General features: G+C 39.4%; 1 protein-coding gene across 1 annotated transcript; it reads right to left on the bottom strand.

Annotated features, from left to right (window-relative positions):
* Positions 1-3546: 3546 nt before the first annotated feature.
* Positions 3547-18235, bottom strand: LOC105860486 (flavin-containing monooxygenase 5-like). Its single transcript, XM_012745294.2, has 9 exons — positions 18101-18235; positions 14973-15161; positions 13947-14109; positions 12715-12857; positions 11689-11888; positions 7512-7861; positions 5996-6068; positions 4632-4926; positions 3547-3726 (listed from the first exon to the last, which is right to left on the bottom strand). Exons 1-9 carry the CDS (start codon positions 18233-18235, stop codon positions 3547-3549), a joined length of 1728 nt encoding a protein of 575 aa, XP_012600748.2.
* Between the last annotated feature and the right edge of the window lie 1604 nt (positions 18236-19839).

Genomic DNA, 19839 nt, shown 5'->3' with positions numbered 1-19839 from the left:
GGATTAAAGAAATTGAAATTAACTCAAGGCAAGAGTCGGAGAGAGAAGAGAGAAACAGGGGAGGTGGGAGTGTGTGTGTGTGTGTGTGTGTGTGTGTGTGTGTGTGTGTGTGAAGCACATGTGTGAGGAGGAAAAGAAATATAGCAAATTTAAAAAGTATGTATAGAAAAGGCTGTGGCTATGGCTATTCGTATTTGGAGTTGGCTGGAACTGAATAGATACGAAGCTAAAATTTTGAGAGTTGTACTGACAATGGAGCCATCTGTCTAGACTAAAATAGACTGTTTGAGACTAAAAATGACCCTTAGACTGCCAAACATCTATGGATGTAGATCATAGACAGAAAAAACTGCTTAGTGACTAAGGAGGGTAGAATCCCAAAAGCCCATTTCAGGTGTGGCCAAGGAGGTTAACTGAAAATGCAGAGCCGCCCAGGTGGTGGAGCCGAGCAGGTGGAAGCAGGGCCATATCGGAAACACCCCCCACTCCTGGGGGTGTCCCAGAAGCCCTGCAGTGTAGTCACAAGTAAATGGGATGTTTTTGGTACTCCCGTTAAGATAGGGAGTTTAGCACAAGTTTAGTCTCTCTTCATCTTTTCCATCTCGATTTATCTTAACATAATTTGACATTTTAGATCCAGGTTTCTATGATTATTTTTTAAAACCATCATCGTTATGTAACTTGCTCTTCCAGAAAATAACACTGACCTTAGTGTTCAGCATTGTACTCGGAACTGAAATAATTATTAGACATTACTATGTTTACATGGTGTCAGAGAAAATTCCAGTCTTATATCCTATTTTTTTTTATTTTCAAGCTCTTAATTTTTAAAGTTTCTTTTAGTAATTTTTTTTTTTTAAGAAAAGGGAAGGGACTGTGTCTGGGCAGCTGTGTTGTTTCAAGCACAAGATACAACTCTTAAGAGTTCTGGGTTTTTAATCTCCACACCCAGTGATTCAGTGTGCAGCCTTAGGCCAGACAGCTTAACATATCTGTTTCATGTCCTGAGGACGAAAGGATATTAAAACTTTTTGGCCTCTGAAAGACTTTGTACAAAGTATTACCTGATGCAAACAATTATAATACCTGTGCAATTATTGTTTCTTTGAAATAGACACCATCAAAGATTCAGGATAAGCCTATGGCAAGGAACATACAGAAAAGTACATTTCATTTACACTGAACCCCTCCAGCATATCTGGGCTCAGTGGAATTCGACCATTTGGGCACAAGTATTTATTATAAGCTTCTACTGGAGTGAGCTCTGTGGCAGGTGCTGTGTGCAGAAGCTGAAAGAGTCGGGGGTTTTGTTGCCACTCATAAGCCCATGGGCAGGGCCAGCCTCGGGCAGAACTGGATGTGACCAAGGAAGAATCCCTCTCGAGGTCTTTGCCTCACCCAGAGAGGGTGTTGACTTGGCTGTTCCAGGTCCTGGAGAGTCTGGTGTCTGCCATGTCTACATCTGCCCATGCAACTGCTCCGGAGTGAGAAAGTGGGATCTGTCACTTTTCTAAAACCTTTGTGCTTTCACGTTCTTAGCTGAATTCATTTCCCATGGACATGTAACATGGATTCAGAAGTAGTCTGTTTGACCATGTGGCTACAGCTGTTGTAGGGCAGCGGTTCTCAAAGTGTGGTCCCCAGCGGCACCATCACCTTGGAACTTGTAGAAATACAAATTCTGGGACCCTACCCTAGACCTGCCAAATCATCATCTCTGGGGGGGGGGGAGGGAGAGTACACCAATCTGTGTTTTAAAAAGTTCTCTAGAGGATTATGATGTGTATTGAAATTTAAGAACCATGTTGGAGAGGATCATTTGTCAGTGGGAAGTCAGCCCAACACCATTAAAAAAAAAACACAATGAAAACCAAAACAAAATCTCTTCCTCTTTGCTTGGAATTACCCTCACGAGATGGTGTCTGCAGCAATGTGGAAGAAGAGGGACATGGTAACAAGGAGTCTCCCCAGATGTCTTCAGACTGCTGAAGGAGGGTTGATGTGGGAGCAATTGAAATATGAACCAGATTCAAATTTGAATTCCAGCATTGCCCTTCTGGATTGGTGTAAAGAAAATAGGAACTAAAGGTGGAAATTCTCACTTCATTTCCAACCTATAAAAAGAAACTGAATATGCAAGGTAAAAAGTTTGAGCCTAGTTCCATTGACAATAAAGAGTAGATTAGGTTTTAAGCAGGGGAATGAGGTGGCCGGATTGAATTTTTAGAAACTCAACTCTGGTGGCAGTTTGGGAGATGATGTGGCATGTGTGGAGAGGCTGGATGCAGGGAGACCAGGATCAGGATACGAAGGGGAAGAGAGGGCAGGGGTGGGAGGCTGTGGTTCTGGCTCAGGTGAACCAAAGGCGTAAGGATCCCTGCGGAGAGCAGAGGTTCCTCCAATTCCCCAATTCCTCCTCTGTTCCAGGATTCCAGGCTGTTCCACTCACCCACACGCTACATAGCTGATGCCCTTTTTCACCCCCCAGAAAAACTCCTAAACATCTTTTATGATCCAGGTCAGCTTTTCCTCATCTCTGCAAATCCTTCCTCATTTCCTTCCATTGAGTTCTTTCCTCTGAATTCCACCAGCACTTTGTCCATATTTTTGTTATAGACAGATGCATCAATGTTCAATTTTTATCTGTGTGTTTACCTGCCTATTTTTTTCTCATTGTGAGGCTCTTGAAGGATGGGGATAATATTGACTTGTTCGTTTATTCAATAAACATCTTTTAAGCACCAAGTTTGTGCCATGAACTATTCTAGACAAAACAGTAAAGATCCCTGCCACTTGGAGGAGGGAGATAGGAAAAAAAATGAAGCATAACACTTGATAGGTGTTGTGACAGGAAGCAAAGTAAAGCGTCCTAAGGAGGAAGTAAGTAGTGACTGTTTGGGGCTGTGCTATCTGACACAGAGCGTCAGGAACGACATCCCTGGCAAGGTGGGTCCTGAGGAAACCCCTGCAGGCAGGAGGGAGTGAGGGTTGCGGATATTCCTGGAAAGGGGGTGGAGAGTGGGCTTGGCTTGTTCAAGGGATGCACGTGGAGAAGAGCAGCGGTAGATGAGGTCACAAAAGAAGTGGGGACACTGGTCATGAGTGGACTGCAGGCTGTTGTTATGATCTGGCTTTTACCCTGAGTGATCTGGAAGTCATCCATTGGCTGTTTCGGGCAGAGGTGTCATAATCTGACTTACATTTAAAAAATATCATTTGGCTGTTACCCTGAGAATAGAGCACGGGGACTAAGGGTGAAGCAAGGAGTTGAGTGACCGGACGACTGCGGTAATGCAGGCCAGAGATGGTGGCAGGCACTAAGGTGGTAGCAGTGGAGGTGGTGAGAAATGAGATTCTGGAGTTATCTGGAAAGCCATAAGATTTGCTGAGAGCCTGGATGTGGAATACGAAACAGAGGAATGGAGAGATTTGACACTTTTGGGTTTGAGACTGAAAGATGGAGTTTCCGTGTGTATAGACGGGAGAAGCTCATCTCTAGGGTAAGCCACCAGGGTTTGGTTTAGCTAAGTCTGAACATGATAAACATCACGTGGTGATGTGAGTGAGCTTCAGAGAGAGGCCAGGTCGAAGGCCTGAGACCTGTGATGGGGCATTGTCAGTGCACAGGCTGCATGGCATCCACAAGCCCAGATCCCGTCCAATGCACCTGCCACTCCCGGCGCTCAGCACCATGTCTGGCACAGCGAGTTGTTCAGTACGTACTTTCTGAGTAAGTGAAAGAACGAGTAATATGGTTCAGGTGAAAAACCAAACTTTTATACAGAATGTCAGGACTAGGCAAAGACTTAGCCTGGCGATAGGAGTGATTGAATTAGAGACTAAACACATCATCTCTCTGATTAATTATTAAAGTGTCCATAAATGTTGCAAATCTCTTCTGCTCTTTTCACCCATGTCTGCTTCTCATTCTCCTGAGTGTTTTTATAGAATTTTATATGTTTACTATAGAACTTATTCTATGTATTCTTGATAGACTTAATAGGATACAAAATTATGTATAGTTCCTGACTTCTGTTATTCCCTCTTTTTCTCTTCATGCCACCACCCATACCCTAACAGAATCTCAAAAATGCTGGAAACAGCCTGTTACCTCAATGTCCATGACTCATTGAATGTGGCCCTCCTGAAAAGGGTTTCCGATGACATTTTTCATGTTAACTTTTTCTAGATCATTTGAAGAGATACTTTTTCTTAGCCTATGCTTTGATGCAAAACCATGAATTTGTCAATTGCAAGTAGCTGACAAATTGTGTGCTTACTATAAAGAGACGCCTAGGAATACTTGGTGTAACAGCGAACATTTGTCATGTTCTAGAAACTAAACCTGCACTCCAAAAGCAAAGCTTTACACAAACCACTTGATCTGAAATCTCTGTTAAACAAATCTTCAGTTTTGCCAAAGTATTCACATATAAGAAATGTTGGAATTATTAATATTAGACAATTCATTGCACTGATCTAGTCTGAATTGAGGGAAAACACTTGCATGTACCCAGCCTCCTAATTATTGTGTGCCACTGTTTGCCTCTAATGTAATGATGAACACAGGAGGATTATTCTTTAACAATGACTAAAGTGAGAACAAAGGAAAGAAGGGCAGCTCCACAGACACTTAGCCAGAACAGCACAGAAAGTGGACAGGGGTCACAGGTCAGGACACGAGTCTTCAGAGGCTTGCTGATCCGCATTCTCTGGGTCATGATGGCTTCCCGGGCCCCTGCCCACTTCCCTGGACCCTGGAGGCGGTACTGGTATGGTGTGCATGGTCCAAAGAAAACTTCCACGGCCAGCTTTGGATCCCACAAGAAGAGTGAGAGCAGGTTGGGCTTCACTCCTATTTCAGAGGCAATTTCATCCATGTAATCCACATACTGCACCCTGAGTCTATTAAGATCATTCAGTAATCTGAAATCAGAAAGGCAAAAATCAGAAACCCCCAGCCAGATGACAACTTCTATCCCTGCAAGCACAGTTTCCTCCAAACATTGGGTAGACCTTGTGTGAGGGAATCATCTCTAGGGAAAAAAAAAAATTAATAGTAACTAAGCCATTAATGATTTCTCCAAAAAGTAAGAGATAAAATGAGTTTCTCTGTTTGCAGCTATCCTGGTCTCATTTCCCCCTCAAATCCTTTGAAGGGTTTTTAGATGGTAATAGGTGGGTTTCAGAAGATTTTTATCTTATCAATAATATTTTTCCCCTTCCTAAATTCTGTATTTTTGCCATACAGTTGGCTCTCCTTCAGGATATAATCTCCTCTTGCTAAATCAGTGGTGAGAACTATGCTATATGATTCATATAGCATAGTCCAGGCCAGTTATTCAGGTATATGTGACAGTAATTTGATTTTAAGTATTACTGAAATGCAATTCCTAGCTCACCTTAAATCAAAGTTACTTGGATAACTGACTGTTCTTAGCATGTCGGCCCTTTGATCTTAGGGAACATGTTGTGGCATTCACTTTGTAGATTCTCAACAGATATTTGTCGAATAGAAATAAATTACGTTCCTAACTCCAGTGGTTGAGAATAGTTTTCTGTTAAGATTTGGCACAATCTACAAGCTTCTGACCTCATATCAGAATTTTATTTGAATTCTATAGTGATTTGACAACTTGTTTCTCTATATCTTTCCCGTTCCTTAGAAGAATGAAACTATCCTTCATTTCATCTTAAATTTTCAAATGCCTTAAATCTCTAAGGCCATCATAAATTTGAAATTGTGTGCTATATCTGCTGTTCGATGGCCTTTAAAAATAATTCTGAAGTTTCCATGGTGGACCATTCTATTCCATTTCACCCCTAACACATTCCATATATAATATTATGCATGGTTAAGAGGAAATATGAAAGTTGATAATTTGAGAACTCATTTTCAAAAATTGACCCAGATTTTATTACGGGAATAATACAAAGGATACTTGGTAGGCAAACAGCTCTGCCTAAACACTTTCAACAAAAAAAAGTTTCTTACTCTTTTCCAAGCTTTGCTCTCTTCTTTCTTATGTCAGCCAACCTGCCACTCACTGAAGGTAGTTTGTTCAATCCTAGGAAAGAAATTCCAGATTTGAACATGTCTTTCTTACTGAGACGATGTGGTTTCAGGAGGAAATAAGTTCAATTTGGCAGAGAACGTCATGAGTAGGTAGCACAGGTGTGGAGGAGATGGATCCTGGAGTTGCTCCAGACTGCCCTCCACTCATGGTTTTCTCAGGGGCACATGGTCACCAGATGCAGACACATGTCCTTGTCACATATCTGAGGGGTCCACATCTTGATGAGCAGACCTTAGCACTCATGAAGAAGAGTGAACCAAAGGGAGTCTCACCTAACTGATAAGTCCCAAATTAGCGTGTTTGTGGTCCTATTAACCGAGTATTCACCTGGTTCTCCTTTCAGTAGTGAGTTATGCTTATTCGTTTATGTTATGGCTTAGTTTCCAAACATAGATTGTAGCTACTAATGGGGACTCAATGTCTCCTGATTGTTTTCATTAAACAGAGATTTATTCCTAGTTTCCTATCTTAACTCATAAGAGGCTCCCTCCTACAGTTCGCCTTCATTCCTAAAACAGGTGACATCCTGTATTTTGAGAAACACAGAATGTTCCAGGAAAATATGGAGAACTTTTTGAAAGAAAGAAAATGAGATAAAAGAGTAGAATTATTACAATATGATTGGAATCATTTCATAAAGGTAGGTTTTGAATCTTTCTTAACTGGTCCATTCTTAAGCTTACAATAATAGTAAAATAAAAACAAATTAATAAAGGATTACAACAATGGTTAATCTCCATTCATTCTATTAGTATTCACTAAATGCCTACTGAAGTCAAGGTGCTTAATTGTTAATTCTTACCACCATGTAACATACATACAAATCTTCCCATTTTTACAAATGAGGAAATTGTGGAGGTCAAGTAACATATTAAAATTATGCAGCCAGTATATGATGAAGTTCAGTTTTAATTTTTTAATAATTTGATTATAAAGCCCTTAAATGTGCTGTAGTGCTATTCCAGTTGCTCTGTGACTGCATATTTACCTGCTTGTCCTCTTTATGCTTTGAATGGACACTTGAGAAAAAATACTCCTTTTGATTTTTGCTCATTCCAGGATGACTATAGCAATGTAGGGAGGTAGTATGAGTGTTATCTCTCTCGTATACTTCAGGTTGAAATCTTCTTTCTCTAACTGCTCTCACTTCCTATACTATATACGTCCCTGTAGTGCTCTAAAGAATTATTTGCCAATAAGTTGCTATTTGATAATAACTTAAGATACTAGTTTTTTTATTTTTCATTTTCACACAGGAATCCTAAATAGTAAATAAATAGCTATGAAACAAGGAAGAAATAAATCTCAAATGGCAAGGTTTCAGACATTGCAGAGGTTTTAACTTCAGAGATGTTTTGCCACCAAAGACCTTTGCAGTGCCTCTTAAATCTAATGGGTACCTTTCCTAAATATTCATATAAGGTGAGAACATACCTTTGAATACACGTACAGCCCATCGGCTCTGGAGTTCTGAAGTGGGAATGGTGGCTCCCACTGGCTTCAGGATGCCAATAAAAGCTAGCGTTGGCTTCTCCAGCTGAGGAGGGAATACAAATTTAAACATGGAGAGCTGGCTGTCCAGGATTTTCGAGTCATCCTCTAAGAATGGGAGAGAGAAAGTGTAGCCTGTGGCAAAGATGATGACATCAATGTCCTCTTCTGTGTCATCTTCGAAGATGGCTGATGTTTCAGTCAACTCCCTCACATTCGGTTTTATCAGAACTCTTCCGGAAATTAAGTGATTGGGCAGATCATCACTGAAAGTAGCGTGATACCTTGCAAATCTGAAGAATAAAATTTGAAGTTCAGGAAAATCAATAACAAGTCTTTTTGGAAAGGCATTGAGCTGAGAAAATGCTTAAAGAAGAAACCACAGTTTGGTTTTACAACAGATTTCTTTTCCTCAATTCTTTTCTTACTTGTTTATTTTTATTTTTTAATTTCAGAATATTCCAGGGGTACAAAAGCTTTGGTTTTTTTTTTAATTATATTTTCTTAATGAAAAATAATAATTGTACATATTCATGGAGTACATAGTAATGTTTCAACACATATAATGTATGGTGATCAGATCAGGGTAATTAACATATCCATCTTCTCAAATACTTGTCACATCTTTGTGTTGGAAATATTCAATATCCTCCTCCTAGCTACTTGAAACTATGTAATATAGTTAACTGTCCTTATACTGTAGCGGTTTAGAACACTGGAACTTGTTCTTCCTATCTAGTTGTAATATTGTATCCTTTAACAAATTTCTCCCTCTCCCTTCTCACTATGTTTCCCAGCCACTAGTATCCTCTGTTCTACTTTTTAATTCTATGAGATCAGCCTTTTTTTTTTTTTTTAGCTTCCACATATGAGTCAGAACCTGTGTGCTTAACTTTCTCTTCCTGGCTTGTTTCACTTAACATAACATTCTCCAGTTCCATTGACATTGCTGCAAATGATGGAGTTTCATTCTTTTTTATGGCTGGGTAGTATTCCATAATGTAAACATACCACATTTTCTTTATCTATTCATCTGTTGTTGGATACTTGGGTTGATTCCATATCTTGGCTATTTTGAATAGTGCTGCAATGAACATGGGGGTGCAGATATTTTTTTGATATACTGATTTCCTTTCCTTTGAATAAATTCCCAGTAGTGGAATTGCTGAATCATGTGGTAGTTCTATTTTTAGTTTTTTGAGACCCTGAATAACCAGAGAGATCTTGAGCAAAAGAACAAAGTTGGAGATATCACACTACCAGACCTCAAAATATATTATTGTACAAAGGTGTAGCAACCAAAGCAGCAAGGTACTGCTATAAAAACAGACACATAGACCAGTGGAACAGAATACAGAACCCAGAAATTAATCCACATGTCTACAGACAACTGATTTTTGAAAAAGGTGCCAAGAACACTCATTGGGGAAAGGACAGTATCCTCAACAAATGGTGCTGGGAAACTAGATATACATATGCAGAAAAATGAAAGTAGACCCCCACCTCTCACCCTATACAAAAATCAACTTAAAATGGACTAAAGACCTAAATGTAAGACCCAGAATAATAAAACTAATGGAAAAAAACACAGGAGAAATGCTTCAGGACATTGGTATTGGGTAAGATTTTATGAATGAGACTTCAAAGCAAAAATAAACAAATGAGATTATATCAAATTCAAAAGCTTGTATACAGTAAAGGAAACAAGCAACAATCTAAAGAATGGGAGAAAATATTTGCAAACTACTCATCTGACAGGAGATTAATATTCAGAATATATAAGGAACTGAAACATCTCAATAGCAAAAAAATAATCCATTTAAAAAATAGGCAAATGGTCTGAACAGACATTTCTCAAAAGAAGACATACAAATGACTGACAAATATAAGCAACAATGTTCAGCATTAATAATCATCAGGGAAATGCAAATCGAAAGCACAATGAGGTGTCATCTCATCCCAATTAGGATGGCTGTTATCAAAAAGACAATAACAAATGCAGGCAAAGACGTGGAGAAAAGGGAACTCTTCTACACTGTTGGTGAGAATGCAAACTTATACAGCCTCAGTTCTTTTTATAAATTATTTACCAAATAAGCATTCTGTATATATCAGAATGGTAATATTTATTAATGCCTACTATGTGCAAAAGGAAGATTTTGAAATTTGGCATAAAAACTTATACCAGTGATACATTAATATTTAGTTTCTTTTAAAGAATTCTTTGGAAAATTTAAAAAAATTAATTGACAATGTGTTCATATTAGAACAGGAAAATCAGATCATATTTTGATTTCCATTTTATTTTGAGAACATATGTATATTTAATTTAACACCATTAGTGATCTCCTTGCTGCCATCCTTGACTTCTTACATTTTCTTCTCTACTCAACAGCCTGAATGATTCTTTTAAAATATAAAAATATTCCCTAATGTTTTTCTATATCACTGAAAATAAAAACCCAAATCCCCACCATGACCTAGTCCTACAAAGCCCTATGTGATCTGCCCCTGCCTACCTCTCTTATTTCCTACCACTTTCTTTCCCCTAATACTCTAGCTACATTGGGCTTCTTGCTCTTCCTTAAGCACATCATGCTTATTCCTGCCTCTTTCCTCATCCCCAGCATATCTGCCGATTTCTACTGTGTCTTCCTGCAGCAGACCTTCAGTCTACCTTCATCATCTTCACTATCTTTTGCATAAGGTTGTTTTTATGGCTCTATTATGTATTTTTTGAGGTCCAGAATAGACCACTCTGCATTTCAGATACATACAAAACCTGTTTTTAATAATCTTTCCTCATTTATTTTCAGCAAATCTCCTGATGAATCTTAGCTTTTTTTTGGGTTTCGGAGCATGGAGGTGGATGGATTCATTCTTTTAACACATACCGCCTACGTACATAATAAGGAACACACAAAAGGTGTTCAGATGATATTTACTGATTTAACACACTTAATCCTTGATGGTTCCCTTCTTGAAATTGTCTCCTTCCTGTTTCCCCATCCTTACTGCTGATTATTTGACTTCTCTAGCTTGCTCTTGCTTCTGCCTGACCAACACTGGGTCTCCCCCTATGGTCCTATGTGGTATGGCCAGCCCCCTTTTCTCCAGAAATGTAAGTAAATGAAAATTCTTTCAATGGCATGGACCTCTCTATGTTGTCACTCAGTCACCTCCAAAAATTAAAGTTCCATGAGTATAGTTTTAATAATCATAAAATTAATAATACAAAATAGCACAAACTAATTGAGCATTTGTTATGCACTAGAGCAGGGGTCCTCAAACTTTTTAAACAGGGGGCCAGTTCACTGTCCCTCAGACTGTTGGAGGGCCGGACTATAGTTTTAAAAAAAAAACTATGAACAAATTCCTATGCACACTGCACATATCTTATTTTGAAATAAAAAAACAAATGGGCAAAAACACCAGCATGTAGCCTGCGGGCCGCAGTTTGAGGATGCCTGCACTAGATGCTAGTACAAACTGTACATGTATTTTCCTATTTAATGATCAAAAAAACTCTCTGAGTTGGTGCTAATGTTGTCCCATTTTAATATAAGGAAAATGAGGCACAAGTACTTAAGTAAATTTAATTATATCACACAGATAGTAAGTGGTGAAGTCAGGATTCAAATCATAGTTGTCTTGATCCAGAGTTCTATTCAAGGCAAAGAAAGCATGTATTGCATTTCAAGGATTCCCTCTCTCCCAAGTCTCCCTTATTAGTGTTTTATATTAACAGATTCCTGATTGTTTCTTTTGGCCTGGGAAAATGGAGTTGAATTTTATGACATAATACATAATCTGCTGCTTGTCCACTCCATCAAAATCTGAGGCTAAAGAAGTGAATCGTAGCCCGAGAACATGAAGGACGGGGACAGATGAAGCTGCCATCATAATCCTGCAACTTGATTTCTTTCCTCTAAGGTAAGTGAGTAGAATGTTCCAAGGAAGCACAAGCAAGAAAACAATAATTAGCATTGTCTTAAGATAGCTGAAGTCTATTTTCAAGGTGGTAAACATGGACTCTAAGCCACCTCTACATTCCAAGTCTGACCTGCTGACTCCAAAAGACAGAGGCAAAATTATATTTTTTAAAAATCCTAAAACATACCTGCGTTGAGATTGCAAACCATAAACTTCATGATTAAATCGAGCATTTAATTTCTTTTCTGCCCATCTGTTCATCAGGAATGCAGGGTAAAATTTGTTGACGATGGAGTTAAAACGAGTAAAGAGGACAGTGTCCATGGGCATCCCATTATCCCAGACCCGATTCCAAATCCATGCACCCTGTCTTGTGCTGAGAAACACCTAGGAGAGAATGCAAATACATTAGAAATAACTGCCTTGCAATATATTTCCTTTCATAGGATGCTTTTCTCGGCTTTTCAGATATCTCTTATTTGGCTCGGAAGGAGAAATGGATAAAAACTCTCCTTTTCAGCCTGAAGTGTTCCTTCTTCTCAAATTCAGGTAGACTGACAGATACAGTCACAATAGACACACACACTCACACATACAGATACATTACACACATTGCATATAGGTCCAGAGATCTACTCAAGCCTCCCTCTGGATCTTGCTGATCTTTGAACATTCTCCAAAGCAGTGTTTGATGTCTACAATCTTTTAAGTTTCAAATTCTGAAAAACCAAAATAATGCAAGAAGACTAGACATCAATGAATTGACAAATAAAATCCCATCCATCTGCTAATTATAGAAGTACAGTATCTAGAACACTTCATTAATTGTATCCCTAGAATCTAAATATAGGAAGGGTCAGAGCTGGGAGATGGTGTCAAGTGTCATGTCAATGAAAAATCAATAAATTAAAAAATGGTTTTCGGGTATGTTCATTTTTTAAACCCTTGGCCGAGCTGATGAAACTGCACTCTGGTACATTGAAACAATATGGCAGTCACTAAAGTTTGGAGTCTTTATTTTTATTCCATTTTCAATTTTTTGTATTTTGTGTATTACCAAGATGTCTACCAAGAAAACAGTGTGAAGAGGTAATTAACAATCAGGATTATGTGTGTGAGCGTTGGGGAACATGTTACAGGCATTGCATGCAATGCTCACATCCTACTGCGGTGGAAGGTTTAACTGAGGGACAGAGAGTTTTAGGCGCCAAACCTGTGCAGTCACGTGACTGAGCTCAATTGCCAAATCAACTCCAGAATTTCCAATGCCGACCACCATGATTTTCTTGTCTCGAAACTTCTCTGGGCTCTTGTATTCCCAACTGTGGATGTATTGGCCTTGGAACTTCTTGATCCCTGTGGACAAGAACAGAATTGCTCACGCCTTGGTCATTATTTTATTAAGTTTGTTTAGACAGCTGGCATATTCTAAAGCTTACTACTGGACTCAAAGGCCATCTTATTTAAACATCTTATTTGCCGGTCTATCGATGCCACTTCCGTGAAGTGTGCCTGGCCAACGTCACCAGGCAGAATGAAACCTCTTATAGATTTGTTCTAGGCTGTAAATTCCGTGTCCAAATAAACCCCAGCCTTCTGAGAAACTCGGATATCTCATTTCTGTCTCCTTTTTACTTATCTATATCCTGCCAAGCTTTCAAGGCACAGAGCTCAGCTCTTATTTAAGTAATGCATCTTCCTCATCCGTCATCCGTGTTATTTACAACTACTGCTCTGGATCCAATTCCCTGTCTTATTTTTCCCTAGCCGAGCTTCATTTTGTCTAGCTGTTTCTTTTGCTTCCTGGGCCCAGGACAGCCTTCCTGCCAGCACTCTCACTCTGTTCTCCTGAGAACGTTTCTCATAGCAATGGAAATGAGGGAAGTCCAGCATCTTCTGAGAACCCCCAAAGAGTCTAAGGTTTGGTCCTCTTCAAAAAGACTGAGCACACATCCCAGCTACCTGGTGTAGGTAAATCATTCCTGCACCATTCCTTAAGCTTCCAAATAGTAAACAATAGCCTCACAGTCTATTTTAAGATGTGTGGTGACACTAGTACTTAGCTATCTATATTTGTCATGCTCCATACATGCACATTCAGAAATAAAGCCAAATCTTAAAATATTTTCTGTACTTTGATATTCCTATTTACTCCAAACTATTATCAAGACCAAACAACCTTCCAATTGTGGTAAAATGTAAGACTTTGCTCTTAAAATAGCCTAGAAGTGGTGGTGGTGGTATCTTAGTAATTATTATTTTCAATTTTATAACATTATGTATTATCTGAATGGACATTCAAAGAGCCTGCATTACTTTACAATCGGAAAAGGTAATATTTATAGTTAAAATAAGATGATTTTCAGGGTTATAAACTTGTTTTCAAAAATAACAACGGCAACAATGATAAAGCCCCACAAAACCTGTGCCTTATGAATGACATACCTGGAAAGTCCTGGAGGGGCAAGGAGGGATGGGTATAAAGGCCACTGCACACCATCACTCCATCAAAGACATGGGATTCCTGCTTCCCTTCTGCCTCGACCACGACGTCCCACTGCCCCGTGCAGGAGAAGTCAGAGCGCTTCTTCACACTGCACACCTTAGACTGGGAAGGAGACAAACTCAGACTCATGACCACTCTGCGCAGTTGCCCTCCTTTCCAAGAACTCCCGGCCTTGGATGAATTAGGTTGCTTATAGCTACTTTCTTCTGGGATTTCATGAAAGCGTCCCTTTAGAATGGGTTTCCCTCCCGAGGCCTCTTTAAGTGGAGCCAGAGTCTGGTTTGTTCCCAGCTGTGGGGTGAATCAACCTCAGGTGTCTGATATGGTTTGGGTGTTTGGCCCCTCCAAATCTCCTACTGACATTTGGTCCCCAGTGTTGGGTGTGGGGCCTGGTCGGGGTGTCTGGGCCACGGGGGCAGATCCTTCAAGAATAGCTTGATGATGTCTTCCCCTCAATGATAAGTGAGTTCTCACTTTATTAGTCCATACAAGAGCTGGTCGTTTAAAGAAGCCAGGCACCACCTCCCACCTCTCTTGCTCCTCCTCTAGCCATGTGACACGCCTGCTCCCCTTTGCCTTCCACCTTGATTGGAGGCTCCATGAAGCACACACCAGAAGCACCCACTGGGGCCATGCTTCTTGTGCAGCCTGCAGAACCATGAGCCGCAGAAACCTCTTTTATTTATATTAATGAATTACTCACCCTCAGGTTATTTCCATTATGGCAATGCAAATCAGACCACACAGGGTCCAATCTGTCATTTCAGCCAACCCACCCTGCTTTTTTTCTTGAAAGAAGTGAGCAAAAAAGCTCTTGCCGACTGCACTGGAGTTGAATGTAGAGTGAACCCCGTGGTGTTGGGGTCAGCCCAGGCTGAATGGGAGCCTCACTGCACCGCGCTCTGCCTGGCCCTCTACTCTGCCCAGAGGTTCCACAGGTGCCGAGTGGCCTCTGCCCCACCTACCAGAAACCGAATGTGCTTCATAAGGTGGAAGTGTTTGGCGTACATCTGGACGTATTCCATGATTTTGGAATTGTGCAAGTAGTTGGGGAGATGGTCAGGGAAAGGGAAATCACTATAGGATGTCATCTCCTTTGAAGTGTTGGTGGTGGCAGATTTATATATACTTGACCTGCCACTTTCAGTCATCTCCTACAACAACAACAAAAAGAACACTTACTGCCTTTAAAATATAGGAATAATGGTTAAAAAAGAAATCTCTTTATATATCATTAAATTATGGGGCTCCTGGGCTGGATTCTTTCAAAGAAAGTCAATTTCCCATTGCTTTCACAAAGAGATAAGATACTATTTCTCTTTTTCTCATTAAAAAGAGAAAAAAAAACCAATTTGTTGGGGAACAGACAGAGGGACACGAAAAGACCATGCATGGAAAGAATATAAAGAGGAAAACGTATGTAGAACACCAGAGGGCGAAAATAAGCAGAGGAAGATGAGGGCAGCCCCTCTGCCCGCAGAGCTTGACAAGGGCTGGCCCTGACAGGAGTGTCCTGGGCAGAGGACACCGGGAGGTCCCGGGCTGTGTGTAGTGACTGAGAGAAAAGAATAGAGATCATAATTAGATTGGATTTTCTTTTTCCTCTTCTTTTTTTTTTTTAATTAGCATTTTTTTCTGATTATAAGAGCGGCACATATATATTACAATTTTATAAGAAATTGTGAAAAAATATCATTAATGATGATTACTTTCAGTATTTTGACATATACCCTTCTGGCCTTAATCTCCCAATCTTCCAGGCTCTATGTATGTTACCTATTTATCTGTATACATGCACATAGGTATGTGGTGTTCTATCACATTACAGTACTTTATAATTTTAGAGTTTTTCATATACATTTCCTGATTTAGTCTTGTGAAGTATGTTATTATTTTAATTTTCCATGTTATAATAGCAGTCCATCCAATATACAGTATCTGTTATGTGTGTTAGTGGGTATTCTTGATTTTTAAAAAATTAAGCCTAGATATTGAAGTAATCAAAGGTTAAGGAAAAACACACCATCACTAAAAGTATGTTGTTTTCTCCCAGAAGAATTTATTATCCTCCCCAATACATTATTTTAATAGATGTACACGTAAAACACAATTTTGGGAATTTTAATAATTTTTTTCTATATCTTAGATGTAATATTGGTGAAGTCAAGGATCAGTAATGCATGTACTATGACTGTTCTAAACTTTAAGCCAAAAAATATGGAATCTAATTCCTGTTAAAGTATATCAGCTTTAAGAACAAATCACAGCATGCATTTTCTTCTTCAAAGTGGAGAGGATTTTTTAAAATAAAACCCATTGCACTGATGTAGCTGCACACAAAACTACCTCTTCTGATAACAATAATCTGTAAATATAAAAAGTATTTTTTTATAAGTGATAGCTTAAAATATGAGCATCAGTGAAATCAGTCTACATGATGGGGTATTTTGTAATATTTTGATGTGACCCTTGAGATATATCATTGCACAGCTTGAAAAAGGAACCTGATATCAAATCATTTCTTTGAGTCTATTTCTTCATCTGTACGTAAGTCCTTGCCCACCTCACAAGGTTGCTGTGAAGACCAAATAATTCACATAAAATGCTTTAAAAATCGTCCATAGGAGATCAACAATCACCTGCATTGTGACAGAAGTACTACCGTGTTTAGCTGAAAATAAGACAGGGTTTATTTATTTTTCCTCAAGAAGACACCCTAGGGCTTATTTTCAGGGGATGTGTTTTTTTTTTTTAAGTACAGTACAACAATCTACATTTATTCAAATAGAGTTAAGTCGTCTTCTTCTGGAACATCATCATAACTCTCCAAACCCTGAATTCCATCCTGAATTTCTTGTGACTCTATTTCCTTTAGAACCACTGGCCCCAATCTCTCATGTCAAGCAATAGAGCTCTCATGGGGCAGATGAGAAGGGCTGCTTGTCTTCTTTCCCACTCCCTGATGAAATGCATGGGTTATACAGATACTGCTGCGTAGCCACGTCCATCACTAGGTCTTGTTTCCAAGAACATGGAAACTACTCTTAACTCTTAACTTGAGACTGGGAATATAATGCAGGGAATTAGTCACACAGACAATGAAAGATCTGAAAAGTCAACAAGGAGTTGGCGAGGCATCCCAGAGATTAGCAAAATCAGCACCTGCTCCACCTCTAGGTCAGCCCTGGGCAGTTACCAGTTAGTAGGCTTCCACCTTCTCTCTTCTCCCCCTCCATGAACCCTGGCAGCCCACGGGTCCAGGAGGTATAACTTTAAGCTGGAGAAGGGCCATTTCGTCACATTCGACATGATCCAGGCCAGAAACAACTGTTACTGTGCTGAGCCCTTGAGATTTCAGTTTGAATGTGAGACAGTCAGTGTTAGTTGCCCATGCGTGTGTGTGCGTGTGTGTGCGTGTGTGTGTGTGTGTGTGTGTAGTTACACTGAAGATAAAGACCTAAAGATCAAGTATTAACATATATGTGGCAGCTGAAGCCAAAGGAGTATAAGGAGGTAACCTAAGGAACTTGCAAAAAGTTAAAAGACCAGAAAACTGAGAATAAAGCCATAAGCAGGCACATTTAGAGGCCAGGTAGAAAAAGATTGAAAAGGAAAAGCAGAAAAAAAAAGACAGTGAAATTACAGAAGCCAGGAACAAGGGTTTTATGAAGGAATTGTGATTTAACATTTTTAAATCCCCTTGATAAAGCAAGAAAATTTAGGACAGAAAGTCCATTCTATTTGACGACATTGGTGACACCAATGAGAACAGTTTTCTGGAAGCGCTGGCTGGGGATGGCCCTCATGTAGCAGTGGTTGAACCAAGGCGGGAGGGGAGAAAGCGTAGAGAACGAGCATATTTTCCTCCTTCTGAAAGCTTCTCTCTGAAAGGAAGGAGGATTGACCGAACATCTCCTTGGGGAGAAGGAGAGATTGGGATCCAACACACAGGTATGGGCATTAACAAAAATAATTACCATTACGCTGGTAATTGAAGGATAAAATAGTGCTGTAGTCCTTGCATTCCTATTTCTCAGATATGGAAAAAAAAATATCACCCTACATACAAAAGCATAAGACTATTCAAACTTACCTCATATCTCCACAGTCCTCCGATGTCATTGCTTCTTTCAAAACAGGTGGGCTCCAGTCCCTCTTCCAGACAGCTCTTAATGGCACCTAAGCCACTGACCCCAGCGCCAATCACCGCAATTCTTTTCCCGGGCATTGCACCTGGTGTGAGGACGAGTTAATACAAAATCAGATTTTCATTGCCATGTGTTGTTTTCCTATAATCCAAGAGCATTCCTTTTTTTTTTTTCCCTAAAATTGCTAGTTAATGCTTTTAAGGACTCTGTTACTCAAAGCTTTTATGCCTTTCAAAGGTTCTTAGAGTGACAGAAAATCCTACCTTACACAATGATTTCTTATTTTTGAGTATTAAGTAGATTTTTTAAAATAAAGGTTTTGACTCTTACAATGTTTCTGGCCATACGACTTAATTTTTACATTTCTCTTTTGATAGCTTCCTTCTACCTGATACATTCATACACACGCACACACACCTGAAAAACTTCTCATTATGCAGCTTTTGCCTAATCTGACTTTTGATTCCTTCTGCTACTACTATCTGCTTGTTGAGATAAGTAATAAGCTAGATGATGATAATCACTAAGGAGAAAAAAAACGAAGCAGGGTGGAGGTTATAGGAAATATCAGAGGGAGACTGTTATTTTATATAATATGATCAGGAAAGGGTTTGCTGATGATATTTAAGCAGGAAGTAAGGACCAAGCCATGTAGACATCTGAAAGAGAATTCCAAGCAGAGTCTCTGGGGCAGGTACGTGCTGGGCTTTTTTTGCAGAATAACAAGGGGAGCTTTGCGAGCAGGCATGAAAAGGGTATAAAGGATACAGTATGGGGTCAGAGAGGCAGAATCAGGTATTAGTATCAGAGTCAGATCAGGCAGATGGAGCCATTCAATGGACAGAGCAAAGAAAATAGGTAAACTACATTATATCAACAGGTATTCAGAAATGCCACTTACCTGGAAATGTCTCTGAGGACCCTACTTCTCTCCTAATCCTATCCACTCCACAAGCGTATGTTCCACCTGCCACTGCTCAGCTGAACCAGAAGGTAATAAGATATGTGGTCTTCTTAATTTATCAGCTAGTGACTGCCTCCCTGTATCTTTGCTCTCTACCTGGGACTGAGAGAAACAGAACAGAATTCTGTACTGCATTTTAACAAGTTTATGTTATAATGGATTGCAGCACCTATTACAAAATGAGACTACTTTTAGATCCAGAGTTCCTGGGTAAGTTTCTTTAATTTAGGGCTTTTAAGCACAACCCTGTACCACTGATATATTGCTACTACTTGAAAATGTATTCAGAGACTAATAAGCAACGAATTTACCTAATACAACAGCAAATACCTAAGTAATCCCTCCTGAATACCCTGCTAATGGGGAGGACTTCCAAATGCTTAGCAGCATTGTAAGGTCAGCCAACGCTCTGAACCACACAATAGCAAAATAAGTCCATGTTAATGAGGAAAATGAAATCACAGAAATACATGGATAAAGAATATTGCATTAATAAATTTGAAAAATAGACCCATATACTCAATGTTCATTTTAAAATGCCAAGGTTATTACAGTTCCATTTGGATATGGATTTGTTTGAAAAATCAGCTTTTGAATATCAAAAATATTTAGTCTAATGCTTTTCTCCGGGGCATTTAATTTTCTTGGCTGTTGAAGTAAAAAAGCTATTAACACATACAATTCACGTTTTTATAATATAGGTGTGTCCTTGATCACTGT

Source organism: Microcebus murinus, chromosome 2, assembly GCF_040939455.1.
Source record: "Microcebus murinus isolate Inina chromosome 2, M.murinus_Inina_mat1.0, whole genome shotgun sequence".
NCBI classification, from domain to species: Eukaryota; Metazoa; Chordata; class Mammalia; order Primates; family Cheirogaleidae; genus Microcebus; species Microcebus murinus.
Note: the sequence above shows the minus strand (reverse complement) of the source record. Positions and strands in the feature narration are given on the sequence as shown.